The sequence below is a fragment of the Sciurus vulgaris genome (genome assembly GCF_902686455.1).
Source record: "Sciurus vulgaris genome assembly, chromosome: 1".
NCBI lineage: Eukaryota > Metazoa > Chordata > Mammalia > Rodentia > Sciuridae > Sciurus > Sciurus vulgaris.
In genome coordinates this window covers 109,059,409-109,078,618 of record NC_136461.1, presented here as the reverse complement: position 1 = coordinate 109,078,618, position 19,210 = coordinate 109,059,409, and the positions used below count along the sequence as shown (strand labels likewise).

Sequence of the window (19,210 nt, the reverse complement as noted above, 5' to 3'; positions counted from 1 at the left end):
CTTCTCTGTTAGAGTCCCCCCAATGTCTAAAGACCCAGCAGACATAAGCAACAAAAGAAAACCATCAAAATTAAAGAGACTGGACTATGGATGGGAAAAGAGGTGAATGGAAGGAAGGAAGGAAGGAGGGGAAGATGGAAGAAAAGCAGGCAAATCTGGGTAAAAGGGACTTAAAGAAAAAAAAAAATTCATCAAGTGAAAAAGACAAGGCACTTTTAAATTTTAATAATAATCTTGCACTTTGAAGTGATATGTCTCCATTTAATGAAAAACGCACCCACAAAAATCATTGGATTGGCACAGTTATGGACTCTAACTCTCCCACTAGGTAGAACCCTCTCCCTTGGAAGTATTTATGTTTGTGGCTTTGGCTATGCCTCTCAGAATTGGGAATATTTTTTAGTTATCTGTGCAAATGTCAAGAAAATTGTAGATATCTGTGTAAATTGTGTTAAGAAATGACAAACCCCAACCCCACATAACCAGAGCAGGCTTACCTGATGTGCCCGGCTGGCAGTTGCACTGGTAGCCATTCACCAGGTCGATGCAGCGCCCATCATTCAAGCAAGGGCTGCTATAACACTCATCAATTTGGTCACTGCAGATGGCACCCATGTACCCAGGGTTGCAGATGCAAGTGTAGGAATCAATCCCATCCTGGCACTGGCCATGGTGGCAAGGATCAGGGTCACAGTTGTCGATGTTTTCCTCACACAACACACCAGTGAAACCTTGGGAAAGAATTTTACCAAGGAGTCTTCAAAGCCAAGGCAGACACTACACAACTGAACCTAAGGGCAATTAATCCATTCACCCTACACATTCCACATCTGAATGAATCTGACTACTGGTTTTCAGCAGTGGGAACTGGTTGATTGTTTTGATTTAGAAAGCAAGCCTGGAGAGCTGTGCCCAAAATAAAGATCAGCATAAGATCTGCAGGACTAAGGCATCTTTGAGACCAATCACTTGTTTCACTGCAAAGAGGCTTTAACCTCAGCCTCCCCTATCTTACTGGGCTTCAGAGGAAGCTGCTCTTGACTTTTTCTTTCTTTCTTTTTTTTAATTTAACATCTGATTTATTTTTCTCCCAAAACTAAAACATAGGTACTGATTAATCGTTTCATTCACCTGGTGTTCCCAATTCTCACTTTCTGACTTTGAAGGATAGAGAACTTTATTCTGCTTCACCCCTTCCAAAGTATTAAGCATATATATGAGACTTTTAATAAATACTTGTTGAATAAAACAAGTGTAACAATTATGAGCATATAAGTGAAAAAGGGTGTTCCTACTTTCAAGACTTGGACACACTCACCTCTTCCCCTTCCCAACAGACTCTGAGACCTATCCTCCTTTAAAAAAGTACATCCAAGTTGGGTATGGTAGTACACGCCTGTAATCCCAAGGTCCCAGGAGTCTGAGGCAGAAGGATCACTAATTCAAAGCCTGCCTCAGTAACTTAGCAAGAACCTAAGCAACTTAGTAAGCCCCTCCCTCAAAATAAAAAACAAAATAAAGGGCTGGAGATATGGCTCAGTGGTTAAGTGCCACTGGGTAACCCCCACCTCCCCACAAAAAAGCGATTTTTAACTTCTCTCCAGTGAAGCTTAGGTGCACCAAGAGGAAAAATCCTGGAGTTTCTCCAATGAAAGACAATAGATTATAAAAGAAAAGGAAGTTCAGTGGCTTGTTGGAATTGGTCTCATCAAAGGAGGTCTAATATGAATATAGTTAACACTGTGCATGACTTTTGTGACGAAGTTTGCTTTTCTACAATCAGAAAAAAACCATTTGCTCAATGCCTGTAACTCTTTACAAATTCATTTTCTAAGTAAATATGAATTATAGTTATAATTTTTTTCTCAAGCAGTCAGATAATAAAGAATAACACCTTTTCTCATAATGTTTAGGCTTTCTAGACATTATTAAGAAGTAAACATGTAAAAGCGGCATTTGACTTAATGAAATATACTCCAAATAAAAATGGCCACAGGCTCACAAAATAGAGTATGTGAACAGATGCTTGGATCTGTACCAGAAGTCAGCAAGGAGACCCTAACACTTCCCAGTCAGAGCTCTTGCCTGTTGGCTACACACCCAGCTCCCAAGAGCAACTGTGTCTGACCTTCCACACTTACACATACTCAGCCCGTAGATTCTTAGGCCTTTTCCAGTCACTGGCCTCAAGAGACAGAAAAAAAAAAAAGGTCAACTACAGGGAAGTCCCAGTGGAACAGCTTTCTATGGAGATCCTACTTTCCCAAGTGAGTCAGTTATGCAAGCTGGAAGTTCACTGCTCTCCATGTCCCAGAAAGACATGGATACCAGTGGAATATCCAGGCCAGGCCACTACCATGGTGGCAGAGGAGGCAGGTGCTACAGGAAGGGACCATGAGAACATCAGAAAGGCTGTGGTCAGCAGCTCTAACACAGGGCAGCCCTGAGTGTTAGAGCAGAGGCCACTCAGTCTCTAACACAGAGCAGCTACTGGAGGACTGTTGCCATCTGTGCTGAGGGGAGGGGCCTCCCGGGGGATGAAAAGTGAGCAGGCACTTACCTGTGGCACACTGGCATTCGTAGCCATTTGGGTGATCGATACACTTGGCCCCATTCAGACACGGAGTACTGGAACAGTCGTCGATGTCAATCTGGCATACTGGCCCCGTGAAACCTCAGGGAGGAAGAAGGGTGACCCAAGTCAAAGTCTGCCCTGTGTCTTACTTGCTGAGGAGATGATGCCCATGGAGGGTGGGTTAGGTTACTGCTGGAGCCCATGTTGGTGGGACCACACGTGACCTCCCTAGCAGGTGGTTGTCCCTACACAGTGGTTCTCCCTAGCAGGTGACCAAGATACCTGGGAGAAATTCAGGGGCAGAGGCCCTCCTGTCTCCACCACTGCTCCTTCAGAGAGATTCCAGCTCTAGAGGAAGCAAGAGGAAATAAAATGCTACACAGAGCCCTCAAATGAGCACCCGGATCTTCAGAGGCAAAGGGACCCTCTCTCGGGAGAAAAAGTGGACAGGCCAATTGCTGGGAGACAACTGGCATGTCTCCAATAAGAGCATGAAGGGAAAGAGCAGACAGAGATCTTGCAAAAAACTGGATGCGTGTCGTCTGTCTGGATTTGTGGGGTGAAAAGTCTCAAAATGATAAAATCTCACAGAGGGGCTTCAAGAGTATGACCCATGGGGGACAAAGGATCCTGAACAGCCTACAACCCAGGCTTCCATGGAAGTGAGAGCTCTGAAATATACACACAGACAGAGGTCATGGACAGTTCCAGAACAGACTTGGACCTCTGTCCAAAAATGACTTGGAAGATAGGCTAGCTAAAACAATTCTCCATCCCTCCACACACGCCTCTCACCAAGGCCTCACTTAATGAGTTCCTCATGCACAGCCCACACACATGCCCCCTCCCTTCCCGTGGTCAGTCAGCTTTGTGCTTCAGAAGGAAACAGGGCCAGGTGGCGGACACTTACCAGGGGGACACAGACACTGGAAGCGGTTGACTTTGTCCACACACTGCCCATTGTTCACACAAGGGTTGCTCTGACATTCGTTGATCTCCAGTTCACAATGCACACCTTTGAAGCCTGCACAAAACAGACCACACACGGCTCAGAAAGAGACAAAGGTGTACTCCAGCCAAGAAAAGAGTGTGCAGAGGTGGCTACAACTTCCATGAGCATGGACATTTCTGCCAAGACTCAGGAACTCTGCCATGTCAGGAAATAGTCCCTGTAATTAGGACAGTGGATGATGTGAAAGATCCTTGTCACCATGAAGAGGGGACAGGGGTTACCTCCAAAGACACTGGAGAGATCTAACATGCAAACAGACTCTGCCACACTGTGTCAATGTACACTTTTGAGACAGTGCCAGACCCAAAGGGTCCCTCCCCTGAGTTCCTAAATGCCAGCTGAGTGGGAGCTGCTGCTGCAGTCAGGGTGCAGGTTGAAGTCAGGGCACCCTCCATGGCTACACCAACAGGCATCCTTCATCAGCCAGAGCAGCCACCTCAGCTGTCGCTTCACTAGTGTTAGCTGGGTCTCTGAGGATTCAAGAACTGTCTCTGCAGAAGAGCTCCTGGACACCAGTAAGCATGCGCTGCAGGTGAGATGCAGTTCCCTGAATGGAATGGGATGGATTTTGTAATACTTTGAGGGATCAGGAAAGTTTGTTCATATATCGCCCCTGAAATTTTCTGTGGCATGAATCTGGCTTGTGACATAATGAACTTGGTCTATTTGATCCATTGCTCGGCCAACTCCCATATTGCCTTCCTCTCTGTAAGAAAGGGGTTGGCCTGGGAGCCCCAAAACCCTACAGCCCCCAGTCACTTAGGGAATGAAATGGTGGCCCCGTGCTCGGAATCCCCCTGGTTCCTGAGTGCTCCCTGGGACAAGGGCAGTGCCACCTCCCCTCTCACACCCCAGCATGGAGGCGTCCATCTACCTGGCATGCACAGGCAAGTGAAGCCTCCAATCTTATCCAGGCAGGTAGCATCATTCTGGCAGGGGTCTGAATGACACTCGTTGATGTCCATCTCACAGCGAGGTCCCCCATAGCCCTTGAGACACTCGCAGTGGAAGCTGCCATCTGTGTTCACACACTTGCCTGCGTGCTCACAAGGATTGCTGTTGGCTGCAAGACACAAGCACCGATTACCAGGACCCAAGCCCTGGCCCGTTCCCACAAATGCAGACTACAGAGGAGCATCTGATGGTTACACCAGCACCAGGTCTTTCCTAAGCTTTCTACCTTCTCATTTCTTACATAATTTACAAAGAAAAAAAAAAGAGTAGGCAATCTCTGCTCTTGTGCCTGTCTGTATTCTGTAGCCCAAACTGCCACCGAGAAAGACTTTATATGAAAAATCAAATACAGATCTTCCATATATTTAATTCCCAGAATAGAATATACAGTTATGCTGAAGAGTTCATTGCAAACAAAGATACCTAATAGGAGAGATCTGAGATTTGGGTGTAACACACTCCTGGGGTAAATGAGCTCCCGATGAAAGCCTTGCTGACCTGACACCCACTGGAAGCAGGGAAAGGCTGTGTACTCACCCATGGCGCACTCATCCACATCTTCTGTGCAGTCCGCCCCTTTGTAGCCCTGTGGGCAGGTGCAGATGTACTGCCCATTCAGCGGGTTGGTGTCACACAGCGCCCCCTTGTGGCAAGGGTTGCTGATGCAGGCATCATCCAGATGACACAAGAGACCTGTCCAGAGTGGGCAAGTGTGGAGAGAGATAACATCTTTCACTTGGAGAATTTTCTCTTTCACCAAGGAGCGGCAGCTTTATGCCTCCTCAACGTCGAACATGAAGATTTACGGGCAATGTCCCTTCACCTGGTCCTATCCAGGGACAGACTGCAGCATCAGCAAATTAACTAACTGTTCACAACAAACCCATGTTCCAACCCTGAGCCCTCGACTAGACATCTCCTCCAGGGCAGAGACATGTAGAGGTCAGCAAATTAGAAGAGGGGCACAGGAACATGGAGATTTCCTCCAAAATGCCAAACTTAGCATATATAGTAGAAGATAGACAGTTAAACTTCTGATAAATTTTTAAAACAAAAGTGGAATACTACATGCATCCTGGTTTATCTGACATCTTCCTTCTCCAATGTCACTCTAGCTGATGGTCAGAGGGTCACATGCATCTCTCCACTCTCAAAAGAAAACAGGAACCAATGTCATGGGCCTCTACTAGAGTGGCAGTTTTTTGGCACTGACATTTTTTAAGCAGGTGCAAAGGACATTCTAGGCTTCCTGCTCTACAGAGTTCTAATGGGTACTAAGTTTTCCAGTGTGTTATTTACTAAGGAAGGTTTATTCCATAAAGCTGAAGTTGTAGCTTTTGGAAAGGCAGAAGAAATATAATCAGATTTCAAAACTGCTTGGTAGAAAGTTATCTTGGCTAAACTTTTTTCCATCACATCCATCCCTACATTGCTGTCATACTCCTAGAAGTAGAAGCTATTAAATAGAAAGAGCAAGGTTAACTTTGTAGTCTGATGAAACCCTCCCTTAGAGGAATATTTTCATAGACACAGAGGGTTGAAATGCCCTTAAATGTTTCTCTTGCAAATTCCTTCTGGGTAAATGGATTATTTCTTCTGAAAATCAAGTCTGTGAATCCATTTATTCATCATCTAGTAGGAATTTGTGAGGTACTTTTGAGTCTAAGATCTTGAGGAGTTCTGCAGATGTCCCAAAGACCACAGTTACTGGCTTTCATTTTCTTTTCTTTCTTTTTTCATAGTAATAGGAATTGAACTAAAATGTATTTTACTACTGGGTCATATCCCCAGCCCTTTTCATTTTTTAGGGTCTCGTTAAGTTGCTTAGGGCAAAGTTGCTGAATCTGGCTTTGAACTTGTAATCCTCCTGCCTCAGCCTCCAGAGCTGCTGGGATTACAAGAGTGCACCACTGCATCTAGCCTAGCTTTTATTTTCTAGGGTAACAAGCCAAAGAACATAGAGTGAAGATTAGAAGTACAAGTCCTAAAAAAGGAGACTAACTTCCCAGACCTCTAGCTGGCAGATTACATTTCCAGAAGAACAGTCCTGAGTGCTATGTTCGTACAGATGGTATTTCATGGAGCACAGCTGCCAGACAAAAGACACAGCGAAGCCCTGAATGCTCACTGCCCCCAGTCCCGTTGTCCAGCTCTGACTTCCATCGGCCTTACCTGCCTTTCCCTCTGGACACATGCAAGCGAAGGAGGCCACGCGGTCAATGCAGGTGGAGCCTGGAGTGCAGGAGGCGAAGGCACAGTCGTCGATGTTCTCACTGCAGTCATCTCCACTCCAGCCATTCACACACACACAGCCATAGCCACCATTGCGGTTGGTGCAGGTGCCTCCATTCTGACAGGCATTGGGTTGCAGCAGGCACTCATCCACATCCTCTGTGCAGAACTGTCCTTTTGGTGGAAAAGAACCTTTGATTAGGAGCCCCACATCTCAAAGGATTAGTACCATCCCAGCCCCCATGTACTTCACCTTTGTGTGACCTGCCTGAAATTAAGGCCAGTAGAGCTCACAGCAGGCCAGGAACTCTCCTGAATTTTAATGCTGTCTTAAGCCATCCAAATGATATTTATTCCAGGCAAGTTATTTCAAGATGAACAAAAAAACTATCATTGCTAGAAACTCTTGACAACATAAGAACAGCCTACCAAACAGAAGGTAAAACCTATAGGATCCTTGACTCACCTAAGTCCCTGGATCAATGAATAAGAGCACAGAGAAAAGAGTCTAAGAAATGAGTGAGTCAAAGAATAACAAAAAGGAACCTACATGTCCAAACATTAGGGCAACTGTTCCATATCTGGACTGTTATTAGTATCAGTGTCCTACCTGTGATGCTGTACAAAAGTTATGCAAGATGATGTCACACAGGGAAACAGTTGGTAAAAGATACTAGATATCTCTCATTAATTTTTACAATCATGTGAAACATCAAGTATTTCAAAATATAGACTACAATTTTCAAAAACACTAGGCAAGCAAGGATAGAAGAGATGAAGAACAATGAGAAGCCCTGGTGAAGTCTGGATAAGAAAGGTAAGCCCAAGAATGGTGAGACTGGAGCAAAATGTGCTCATACCAAGGCAGAAAGCCCAACCAGTGCACTAGGAGATGGAAGAAGAATCAGTCTGCTGTCTGATAAAGAGCACCCAAAGGATGACAAACATCAGGCTCCTACGGGTGTGCTGCAGCATCCTGACAGCAACAGTGGGACTATGGCAAAGCCTCTTCAGCAATGAGCAAGCATGTATGGTATTCCTTACAACCAAGGAATGTGTGTTTAAGAAATGCGTTCAGTGCCAGGCCACCAGAGTCACAGAGCAAATTAATGAACTGGTCTGCCTGGAGGTCTTTTAAAATCAGTTTAGATAGCTATCCAAAGAAATTAAAATTTAGATAATTTGAATTTTCTAAGACATCATAAGCTGCTGAAACTCAAAAAATTGAAAGGTATTCTTCATTCTTCCTTTGCAAAAACAAAAACCTCAATAATTCACTCACAAAGGTATTCTGATGAACAGATCTCTTAATGAAAAAGCACATAATGTCTGCACACAGAAAATGCCAAGGCAGTTGCTGGTCCCCAGAACACCTAATGAGATAACTGACTCAAGCATTTGCAGAAGGCCTTATAATGTGCCCCACCATGTGGCCATCACTGTTGGCACATGCAAGCTGGATCTAACCTAACTGCTCACCTATTCTTCACTCCTGTCTCACCTGTACTTTCACTACTATAAAACGAACATCATCTATCACTTGTTTGGTTGCACAGCCACCTCCGACCACTTGGTTAAAAGCAAGCTCAGTTTGAGGACTTTTAAAAATAGATTCCGAATAAAGCCCACTACCTAGCATGGCAGGATGAGAATATGCATGTCTCTGGAACTCTTGTGTTAAGCATCTCTCTTCTGTGCTTCCCTCCTTACTCCATCCATGTAATTCCTGAAGGAACCACTATGTCTATACATAATCACACCCTGCTGGCCATAGCAGACTGATTCAGCATGGACATAGGATCCAATCTACATCACTGTGGCCCTTCCTGAAATTACTGGACTAGGAACACTTTGTCACAGAACCAGATGGATGAGACAGGTGGTCTGCAGAGAAAGTGATCAGGGTGAATCAGAAGTACATAGCAAGAAAACATAAAATCATGATGGCATTCAAGTTACTGGTTATTGTTCCTGAAATCCAGCTGTTCCTGGCACAGCCCTTCTGAGAGACGTCTCTTGTGGTAAGTTTTTCTAATTTGAGATAAGATTCTGCCAGTTGTAATTCAAAGTATTAGTAAAGACACAGTAAGTGAGGAAGGGAGAATGGGAGGAAGTTAATGAGTGAAGGATTGAGGAAGGCAGGAAGTGAATAAGAGAGGGAGTGAGTGAGCAAGTGAGGGAGTGAATGAGGGAGTAAGCAAGGGAGGGAGGGAGTGAACGCAATGGCTAACATCTCCCCCAGGGAAGATGATGTCATTTCATTTTTTACAGAAAACTTTGCTCCCTTACAGTCCCAGCAGAACTCTTACTTCAAAGTAATGACAGCTGTGTTATTAGGATGCAGGTGGGGTTGAGAAATAAACACATGACCAAGAAGTAGGTGAAGAGTCTTGCAACCTGGAAAACTGCTGAGTCTTGTCTATCGTACTTACAGGAACTCAAATATTTATGCTGCCCCTGAACCATAATGACTTGTGGAATTTGAGCAAATCAGATGTTATCCTTCTTTATTAACATTGTGACAAATCTAAATATAAGACACTGTGTTTAAAATTATTTCAGATTCATTTCTTATGCATTATAACACCCAGTCATTAAAATATTGGTGTAAGATAGACTGGTAAATAAACAAAGAGACTAGATAACATGGTAAGTATTTCCTTGACATGGAAATTTGGCACTCCTGGGACAGGACACCAATAGCCACGGATTCCTTACTGCAAAGTAGGCAGTTCTTGGGATGCCATAAAAAGTATCTCACTTGGAGCTGAGGAAATGGTTCTGAGAGGTAAAATAACTTGCCTATGTGAGGCAACAAGAGCAGAAACACTGGCATTTGAGCTACGGCTGCCTCACTCTAAAACTTAAAGATTTGAGGCGTGGATCTGACCTTATGAAATCCCCCTGTTTGTCCCATTTTCCCAGGGGCTCAGCCATGTGGAAGTGGGGAAGATGGAGGAGGTGGACACCAAAATTATGACTCACAGGACAGGCTTACTGGAAAACTTATGACTGCACACTATGTCCAAAATGCAAATGTACTTTTGGGTATAGCTTACTATTTTTTGATTGAGACGTTTTTGAAATCCACTGAATCCTAGAACTACATGTCTGTTAGGCACTATTCCTTACAGACATGAAATCTAGAAATCCAAGAGCACTCTGGCTGAAGGAATTTTCTACAGGATGGATTTCTTTTCTCCAAGGTTCAGGCCCAGTTCTCCAGAGCAGCACTGCTCCCAGCCTCATTTCTGCTAGATCTTTTTCCCCTCCTTATTACAACTCTATCAACCAGCTCTAAAATTCACAATGTTGAAAACAGTATCCGCGGTGGCCACTGCAATTGCTTGCTCCAAAATCCCCAAAAGAATGTCAACTAAAATAGTGAATTTCCTCCATTTTAGCACAGGAGAAAACCAGTGCAGAAGCTTAAAATTAAGAACAGTAAGGCTCAGAAAGGTAAATGACCTCCCAAGTTCATAGAGCTGGTGAGGAGGAGTGCTGTCACTCAAACCCAGGTAAGTTCATCTCTAAATCAGAGCCTTTCACTGCAGCACAACTAAGCACCAGCTCGGCTTTGGTCAAGACTTACAGACCAGATCCCTGATCCAACAGTCCTAGAGCACAATGAAAGGCACAAGAACACCCTTAGCAGAAAGTAACAGAAGGTATTAGCATCAGAGAAGTTCTTGGCACTCTCCTAGACAAATTAGATCTAGTTCTAAAATCATTTGGCTTTTTCCACTACTCCATGGCAAGAAAACTAGCCTGGTTTGAAGGGAGGGAAGGAAGGAAGGCAGGATTAGGTTCAGAAGACAGCAAAATGATCCATCTGAGTGTATTCTGGTTGAATTTTAAAAGAAGACAAGGTGGAGGTGGCTTGAGACTTACTCTGAACTTGATAAAACAGGCAACCCTGTGTGCGAAGATTAGTCAGGCAGTAGAATACAGGAGGGATGAAAGGCAAACAACTTTCTGCTGGCAGGGAGAGGAGGAGAGAGCCTAAGTTACAAGCTACCTAACATATAAAAACTTCTGGTGAAAAGGAAGAGCTGTGTTGTCTCCATACCCCACCAAGCCACTAAATCTTCAATCCAGACAAGTCTCAGCATATATCATCATCTGTGTCAAAACAAACCATGCTGGCGAACTCCCAAAATATGTTGCACAAAGCTCAGGCAAGTTTTAAGGGCAATAATTATCCCTCTTAGTAATTTCCACCTGTGGATACTGCAGGCTAATGCTGTTTAACATAGGGGCCACAACAGTGGGCTGGGTAGGCTCTCTGTTCTCTATGGGTAAAAGAGAAAGAAAAGGGTTTGTATTTAAAAGCTACCCTCCAGGAGACTGAACTAATCTGGTATGAAGCATCACACTAACTAATCCTTGGCTGATACTGGAAATGATGAGAACCACTTGTACCTACTGATAATTTTTTTCAGCTTATCATTTTTGCCTCATAAATATACTCAGATTCCTATCTTTCTTAATACACTGTCTCTAGCCACAATAGTTTCTGGTGATTCCTCACACATTAAGTTCTTTCCTACCCCAGTACCTCTGCATATCCTGTTCTCCTCAGTCCCTCTAATTTGCATAGCTAGTTATTCTCATCCTTCAGAACTCTCTTATAATTTAAGAGGTTCTTTTTTTTTTAATTGTTGATGAACCTTTATTCATTTATTTATAGTGGTGGTGAGAATCAAAACCAGTGCCTCACACGTGCTAGGTAAGCGCTCTACCACTGAGCCCAGTCCTTAAGAGGTCCTTCAAGTGCATCTTCCTCACTACTCTCCACCACTGCATCTATTTCAGTCAATCTCTCCTGGAATATGTTCCAAGTGGTAATTATTTACTTATTTACTCTATGAAAATTTCCTCTCCCATTAGACTACATACTCTATGAGGACGATTGTGTCTACCATTCACTTCAGTATACATGCCAGGCACTGTACTAAACACTTGGGGTCAGTGGTGAAACAGAGGAGGAAATAGGACCAGAGAGGTACAATGATTTGTTCAAGTTTGCACAGCCAGTTCAATCAATTAGAAGTACAAACTGGAAATGGAAATAGTTAAGTGCTCAAAAAGATTGGGAGTGTGAGACTGCTACAGATTAAGTTAGTTTTCAAAAGAGGAAGATGAATCCGAGCTGACTATTGAAGGACAGGCAGGATTGACAAACACAGGAAAAGACAAAGCAGCTCATTAGTGTTACAGATGAAGCTTACTAGTAACCCACCACTAGTAAACCGAGCATTCATATTGGTTTTACAGGAGTAGGGTCTCTTTAACATTCTTTTCTTACTGCTCTATCCTATGGTTTTAAGACCACAGGATAAATAAGATTATGGACCCAGCTTGTGCAAGTAAATATAGCCAAGTTAACCATAGAGGTCTGTACTGAAATGGAAAACAAGATCTGAACCTCATTAGTATCACACTCCAGCCAAGTGAGCAGTGAAGCACTAAACGGACATCATTTATGAGCAGTAACAGCTCATTATAGTTCTCTAAAGGTACCACAAACAAACCATCAATCTGACTTGGAGTTACAAGTGACTGGGAAGAGGAAAGGAGGAGGACAACAAAAAAAGAGGAGAAAAAGAGTGAGTGCTGGGCCTGAGGACTCTCTGAAGCCCTCTCCCTTCTAGTTATCTCTCAGCTGTGCAGTATGTGGGAAAAGGTTTCATCACATTAATGTCCTGTTAAGGGTCAACCTGCAATGCAACAACAATCCTAAAAAATGAGTGTGGCTGGCCCTTCCCCTGACCCTGCTACCTTCTCTTCCATGGTTAAGTCAAGATAATTCTGTCTCTGACATATCCTTCCAATCGCAGTCACCCAAGCTCCAGACTTCTGGAGTTTCCTATCTTTCCAAGACATATAAAGCATTCTTATAATCTCCATCCTATAAAAATCTCTGCTCTAAACACAGATTTTTCTGTTTTGCTGGTGAAGTTAAAGAACATAGTAGTACAACCTGCTGGGACTGAGGCTGGTTCAAATATTCAGTGTGACCATCAGAGTCTGCAGGGCCTGCCTAATGGGAGAATACGTGTGCACAGAACGTGCAAGCACACCCATGTGTACACCTGGGGTATGGCGGTGACTGAGGAGAGTGGTGTGAGGGCAAGCATTCAACAAATGCAAGACTCTAAAGGGACTCCTCCACTAATCCCAGACACCACCACCATTTTTTGGTTCCTCAAAGGCCTGGTTCTCCTGGTAACTTCCACCGCACTCAGGACAGAATTCTAACACCAACCTGTGTTTACTACTCACAGGCTCATTTTTCCCATAGCAACAAAGGATGTCTCCATTCTAATCATATCTCAAAGTCTCCCTCACCCTCTTATCTACATGACCCACCACACACAAACTTCTCATCATAGTCCCTTCCTTTTTTGCTAAAATAAATCTCATTTGTATCATACCCAAATCCACCTTGCTTCAACTCTATCCAAGGGCAACTCCACATTATGGTGAACACTTTACTTAAGTGAAACCTCACCTTTTCCTAAAGACTATCCCAGACCCCTCTCTGGAAAAGCTCCTACTGTCTTCCTCTTCCAAAGGCTGCCATCTGCATGAAACTAGGGCAGAAAGAATCGAACCCAGATATGGTGACACACACCTATAATGCCAGTGCCTCAGGAAGCTGAGGCAGAAAGATCACGAGTTCCATGCCAACCTGAGCAACTTAGTGAGGCTCTATCCCAAAAAATAAAAATAATAAAGGGCTGGGGATATAGATCAGTGGTAAAGCACTTGTAGGTTAAATCCCCTGTACCAAAAGGGAGGGAGGGAGGGAAGGAGGGAGGGAAGGAAGGAGGGAAGGAAGGAAGGAGGGAATGAAGGAGGGAGGGAATGAGGGAATGAGGGAAGGAAGGAAGGAAAGAAGGAAGGAAGGAAGGAAGGAAGGAAGGAAGGAAGGAAGGAAGGAAGGAAGGAAGGAAGGAAGGAAGGGAGGGAGGGAGGGAGGGAGGGATGGAGAGGGAAGAAGGATGAATCAATTTTCCTTTTATTCCCCAATGCTGCTATTGACCTCAAACAGCAAAAATTTATGTATTAACTTACAGGTAGGTGCCAGACATGGTCATAAGCACTTTACCTTGACTATCAAACATAATCTTTATAAATGACTACTTCACTTTTACAGAAGTTGTACAAGCCTAGTCCACACCAGAAAAGGTATTAAAGTATCTGAGTGAGAAGAGACCCTACTAATAGTTGTGAATTTGGAGCAGAGTAGTCGAACCAGGAACAATCAGAAAATCTAATGTTCCAATCCAGTCATTCATTCAACAAAGACACACATACACAGAACTATGCCAGGCCCTGACCTACATGCATGAGGGTTATACTGGTGAATTAAACAGACATGATTTCTACCCTGTAAAACTTCCAGGCAAACAGTAGTTTTATAGCCAAACAAACAACAATAATTAAGGGTGAAAACTGCTTTAGCAGTTACCAGTTGCCTTAGGAGCACAAAGTAGGGAGAACAGAGGACTATAGAATGAGACTTTTAAGTGAAAGCCTGCAGGACACACAGGCAGAGCAAGGTTGGGTAAGAGTATACACGTGTAAGGGTGTGTGGGGAAAGGGGGACAGGGTGGGAATATTTCAGGCAAAACGAAGTGATAAGTATAGGTCTGAATAAAAAAGACAGCATGGCTCATTTGAGGCAATGAAAAAAGACTCAGTGTGGCTGAATTACAAGGCAAGCACGGGGGAGTGGAGAGATGCAGCAGGCGAGGGTTACATACAGTGCCTTGGAACTTGATCCAAAAACAAGGGGGACCCACTGAAGCGTTTTAAGTAAAGAAACAACTCGATCCAATTTGTGTTTCAGAAAGCCCACTCCACTGCAGGCAGGAGAATGGGCTGAACTCCATCTCACCCCTCCAGGTCAACAGTAATTTAAAGCACCAGGGAGCCCCAGCCTCCTGTGGCCGCTATAGCAACAAGAAAGTCCGAAGTACATCTGGGGCAAATTCCGGATATAGCACACCGGAAAAAGCATCCAGGCTGAGCCACCATATGGAAAGCCATGGAAGTTGGGTCAGTGCTGAGCATTCAGGAAGTGGACCCCTGTCTCAGAGAAGAAAGTGATGCCAAGTTTTGGTCCCACTTACTAGGAGCCTACACTCTGGTTCCCTCCCCATTTCCTTAGGTGCTGGATTGCTAAGCCAATAAGAGCCCCTCGCCTCACAAGGAGGAAAATCTAACTAAAGTCAGGATGAGAGTGAGGAACTCCAATAAGATCAACTTCTACTATCTTCAGGTAAGCAGTTACTCTGTGCAGAACGAGCAATATGGGAAAAAACCAACATGGGATGTATTAAGACACTGCAATATAAAACATGTGAATGTATCACTTAAGATTAAATGAAGAGTATACTATGAAAAATATTTACTTCCAGAAACTAATACATTTTAAAAAGAATTTGTTCTGTGCTCCCAAGTCATTTAGACAAATTTAGGCTTTAAAACAAAATGAAAAATTATACAGACAACCAGACTCAGGAAAGCAGCTGATGAGCAGGTGGAGATGGAAAGGGCCTAGAAGAGATGTGTGTATGTCATAAAACAAGAATGTGGTTCAAATAAAAATCAGAATCAGAAGTTGTAAAGAGAACTGAAACAAAGAAATATAAATTAGGTATAAAGGCAAAGTTTTAAGAAGTTCTCACAAAATGCAAAGCAAAAAACAAGCAGATTAAAATACTAAGAAATATTTTAGCTTTGGGGAAGAAAGAATGAAAGCCTAATGTAAAGATATTGTGTTTTTCTATTTAAACAAATGAGGGCAAGTGTTGCTTATCAAGAGAGTAGCCATGCTCATCTGGCACTGTGCTTCCTACAGTGTTCACCACAGAAAAAGGAACAAGGTCTAAACTAGAAATGAAATTGTGGCCCAAGGAATCAGTACATAGCTAGAACACCACTGTGCTTTGGCCACTAAATCAGAAGAGATTTTTCAAATATCCAAGGGCTCCCAAAATATGCCAACATGTCACTTTCTCAAAAAAAAAAAAAATAATTACTCAAAGATATACTTATTTGACTGAAAAATTAATAAAGAACTGTAGAATGAAGAGTTTGTAACATAGCTCCACTAGTAGTTAGCATAAAATGAATTGCACACAGAATTAAGCCTATGATATCATAAACTGGATCTCAAAACTGTAATACAAAAGAGAAGTTTATAAGAAGATGCATACACATTTAAAATTTAACAATAAAATGCTATAATTTGAATTTTAAAAACCTGGATTGCATACACAAAATCAAGGAAGTAAAGTTATAAAAGAAATAAAAGTATGCTAATTCTCCATCTGAGAAGGACATTCACAAATAACAATTCTGCTTCAGACACTTAAAACTAGAAAGATGAAGTTCAAGTTTTTAAACATAAATTCACCTAAAAATAAGAAACACTACCAACAAAACATTTTTCAGAGAACTAGGAAAAGAAAAATTCTAAATTTGTATGGAACCACCAGAAAAACTCAAATAACCAATCTTGAACAAATAGAACAAAGCAGAAGGCATGACATTATCTAACTTCAAGATACACTAAAATGCACTGGTGATTAAAACAGCATGGTATTGGCCTAAAAAGAGACACAGACCAATAGAACAGAATAGAGGACCTAGAAGTAAACTCACATGTGTACAGCCAACCAATTTTCAACAAAAGGCTAAGAACACAGAGGGGAAAGGACCACCTTTTCAATAAATACTGCTAGAAAAACTGAATATCCACATACTGAAGAATGAAGTTAGATCTCTGCCTTTAAACAAAACCAACTCAAAATGGATTAAAGACTTAAATGGAAGACCTGAAACTATGAAATCACTAGAAGAAAACACAGGAAAAATGCTTCCAAACATTGGAATGGGCAAGGAATTTTTGGACAAGATTCCAAAAGCACAGGGAAAAAAGGCAAAAATAAGTAAATTGGATTATATCAAACTAAAAAGTTTCTAGACAGCAAAGGAAACAACCAACAGGGTCAAGTGACAATCTACAGAATGGGAGAAAATATATGCACACTATACATCTGACAAGGGGTTAGTGTCTAGAACTAAAAAAGCTCAATAGGAAAAAACAAAAAGGCAAATAAATAACTCAATTAAAAATGGGCAATAGGGGCTGTGGTTGTGGCTCAGTGGTAGAGCACTTGCCGAGCACACCTAAGGCAGTGGGTTCAATCCTCAGCACCACATAAAAATAAATAAATAAAGGTATTGTGTCCATCTACAACTAAAAACATTTTTTTAAATGCGCAATAGCCCTAAATAGACATTTCTCAAAAGAAGAACTGCAAATAACCAATTAATATATGAAATCATCAGGGAAAAGCAAATCAAAACCACAATGTGAGATATTACCTCATTCTAGTAAGAATGGCTATTATCAAGCACAGGGCTCTGGGTTCGATCCCCAGCACCACAAAAAAAAAAAAAAAAGAATGGCTATTATCAAAAGATAAGAAGTGCTGGTGAGGATGTGGATAAAAGGAAACCCTTGCACACAGTTGATAGGAATGTAAATTGGTACAGCCATTATGGAAAATGGAATGGAATGGTGGTTACTCAAAATTTAAAAATAGATTTAAAAATAGAACTACTCCATAATCCAGCAATCCTGCTAGGTATATATCCAGAGGAAATGAGATTAGTATTGTCGGAGACATCTGCACTCTCATGTTCACTGCAGCACTAGCTACAACAGCCAAGAAATGAGGACAATCTGTGTCCATCAACTGATGGATAAAGAAAATGTGGCATATACACACCACGGAGTACTATTCAGCTATTAAAAAAGAATGGAATCCTGTCCTTATTTGAGTCTCCTGGTTGTCACTCAATAGCCACCATTTGTTAAAATCTGTTCTGGGAATGCCACAATAAGTAAGTTGCTTCTCAATCCTCAAGAGGCTGATAATTTATGAGGTGAGCAGAGCATACAAACTAGTAAGAGCAGTGAAGTACTAGAGGTATGCAGAGTTGAATCAAGAGCAATGGTACAGCCCTGAGAAATTAATTATTCTCGATCTCCCCTTTACCCCAAGTACTTAGATGGTTCTCAATTCCTATTCATGTTTCTTTCAAGACGTCATGCCTTCATACTTCCCACCTCCTATAATGGTTATGTACAGACTTCTTTACTCCTTTCTGGTCAATTTTACCATTCCTGAATGACAGAAATTAACTTTTTTAATCTTTGTGTTTGTTATAGAATCTAGCATGGATTTAACAGTTGTGCAATAAGTATTTATTATTTAACTTACAATCATTCCGTGTAGGCTTAAAAATCATGAAGTTAAACTGGATCCTGTTTTCAACGTGGCCAAAACTAGACACTGAGTAATGGACCGCAAGGACAGGAAAGATCCTTCAGTCTCACCTCCTCATTTTGCTAAACCATACTACATACTCACTCCTATTCCAACAACACAGTCACTAATCAGCTTTTGGACCTCTGGAACGAGTGTGCTTCAGGTTAGTATTTGGGCAGTCTTCCCACTGGATAAGAAACTGAAATTGGGGTGGGAGGCAGAATTCCAGAGAGCAGGCTGATTATCTGGTACTCACAATCAAGCTGACAGCAGAGAAATTGAAATGTGAGATGCACTTTCCCATTCTGCCACACAGGATATAAACGAAAACACCTCTGCAGTCCAAGATATAATTAATTTCTACTCTCAACTCAAAAACTCCATCCCTTAGTCTTACATACATGCAGGTACACACCCACACACACACTCACTCACACACACACACGCACACACACACACCCACCCACCCACACAGTGATTTTGAGAAAAGACCCATCCTAGAGAAAATCTGCCACTGACTAGAGGCTGTACTGAAACAGAGACAACTCATTCAACTTCAAAACACCACCATGCAGAGACTCATTCCCAGACACAGGGAGCTCCTGCACCACCTCTGGCAAATGCACTCGCTGATTCATGCCAAATGTTCTTACTAAAACTGGAGCAACTAAGAGCAGTGGGAATCCTAACCAACTCTTTAGGCTCATCATGCTTATAAAGGAGCTGAGAGAAAATGTGGTCAGTTTTATTTGACTCATATCCACCTAGCTTTCATTGTTCACTTCTGCTTAATGTCCCAAAGCACTACTCCAAGTCCAAGCTGAAATTACATTTCTGGATTAATAACAAGCACAGGAAAATAAATCACATCTGCCCCAGGAGTGAACCCAAAACCAAAAGCAGCCACAGAGAGGAATTTGTGAGTTGAGTTTAGAGTCAACTTTAATTCTGAAGGAAATGAACCTTTAAAAATAAAATTCAAATAACAATGTACATAGACAAAACATTAATCTACGCTGTTCTAATAAATTTTGGGCTCTGTTAAAATTTTCTTTTCCCTTAAATGGATATCTGCCAGAGCAG

General features: G+C 42.4%; 1 protein-coding gene across 2 annotated transcripts in view; it reads right to left on the bottom strand.

The window, feature by feature from the left end:
- The window catches only part of NOTCH2 (notch receptor 2), a 157,803-nt gene that overhangs the window by 53,798 nt on the left and 84,795 nt on the right, over positions 1–19,210 (bottom strand). For both annotated transcript variants that reach the window (XM_079140190.1, XM_079140191.1), the window contains exons 6-11: positions 6,714–6,947; positions 5,079–5,234; positions 4,462–4,650; positions 3,486–3,599; positions 2,561–2,674; positions 498–731 (exon numbers count right to left, since the gene is read on the bottom strand). In XM_079140190.1, coding sequence (XP_078996316.1) covers positions 498–731; positions 2,561–2,674; positions 3,486–3,599; positions 4,462–4,650; positions 5,079–5,234; positions 6,714–6,947 — 1,041 coding nt within the window. The remainder of the gene's footprint in view (positions 1–497; positions 732–2,560; positions 2,675–3,485; positions 3,600–4,461; positions 4,651–5,078; positions 5,235–6,713; positions 6,948–19,210) is intronic.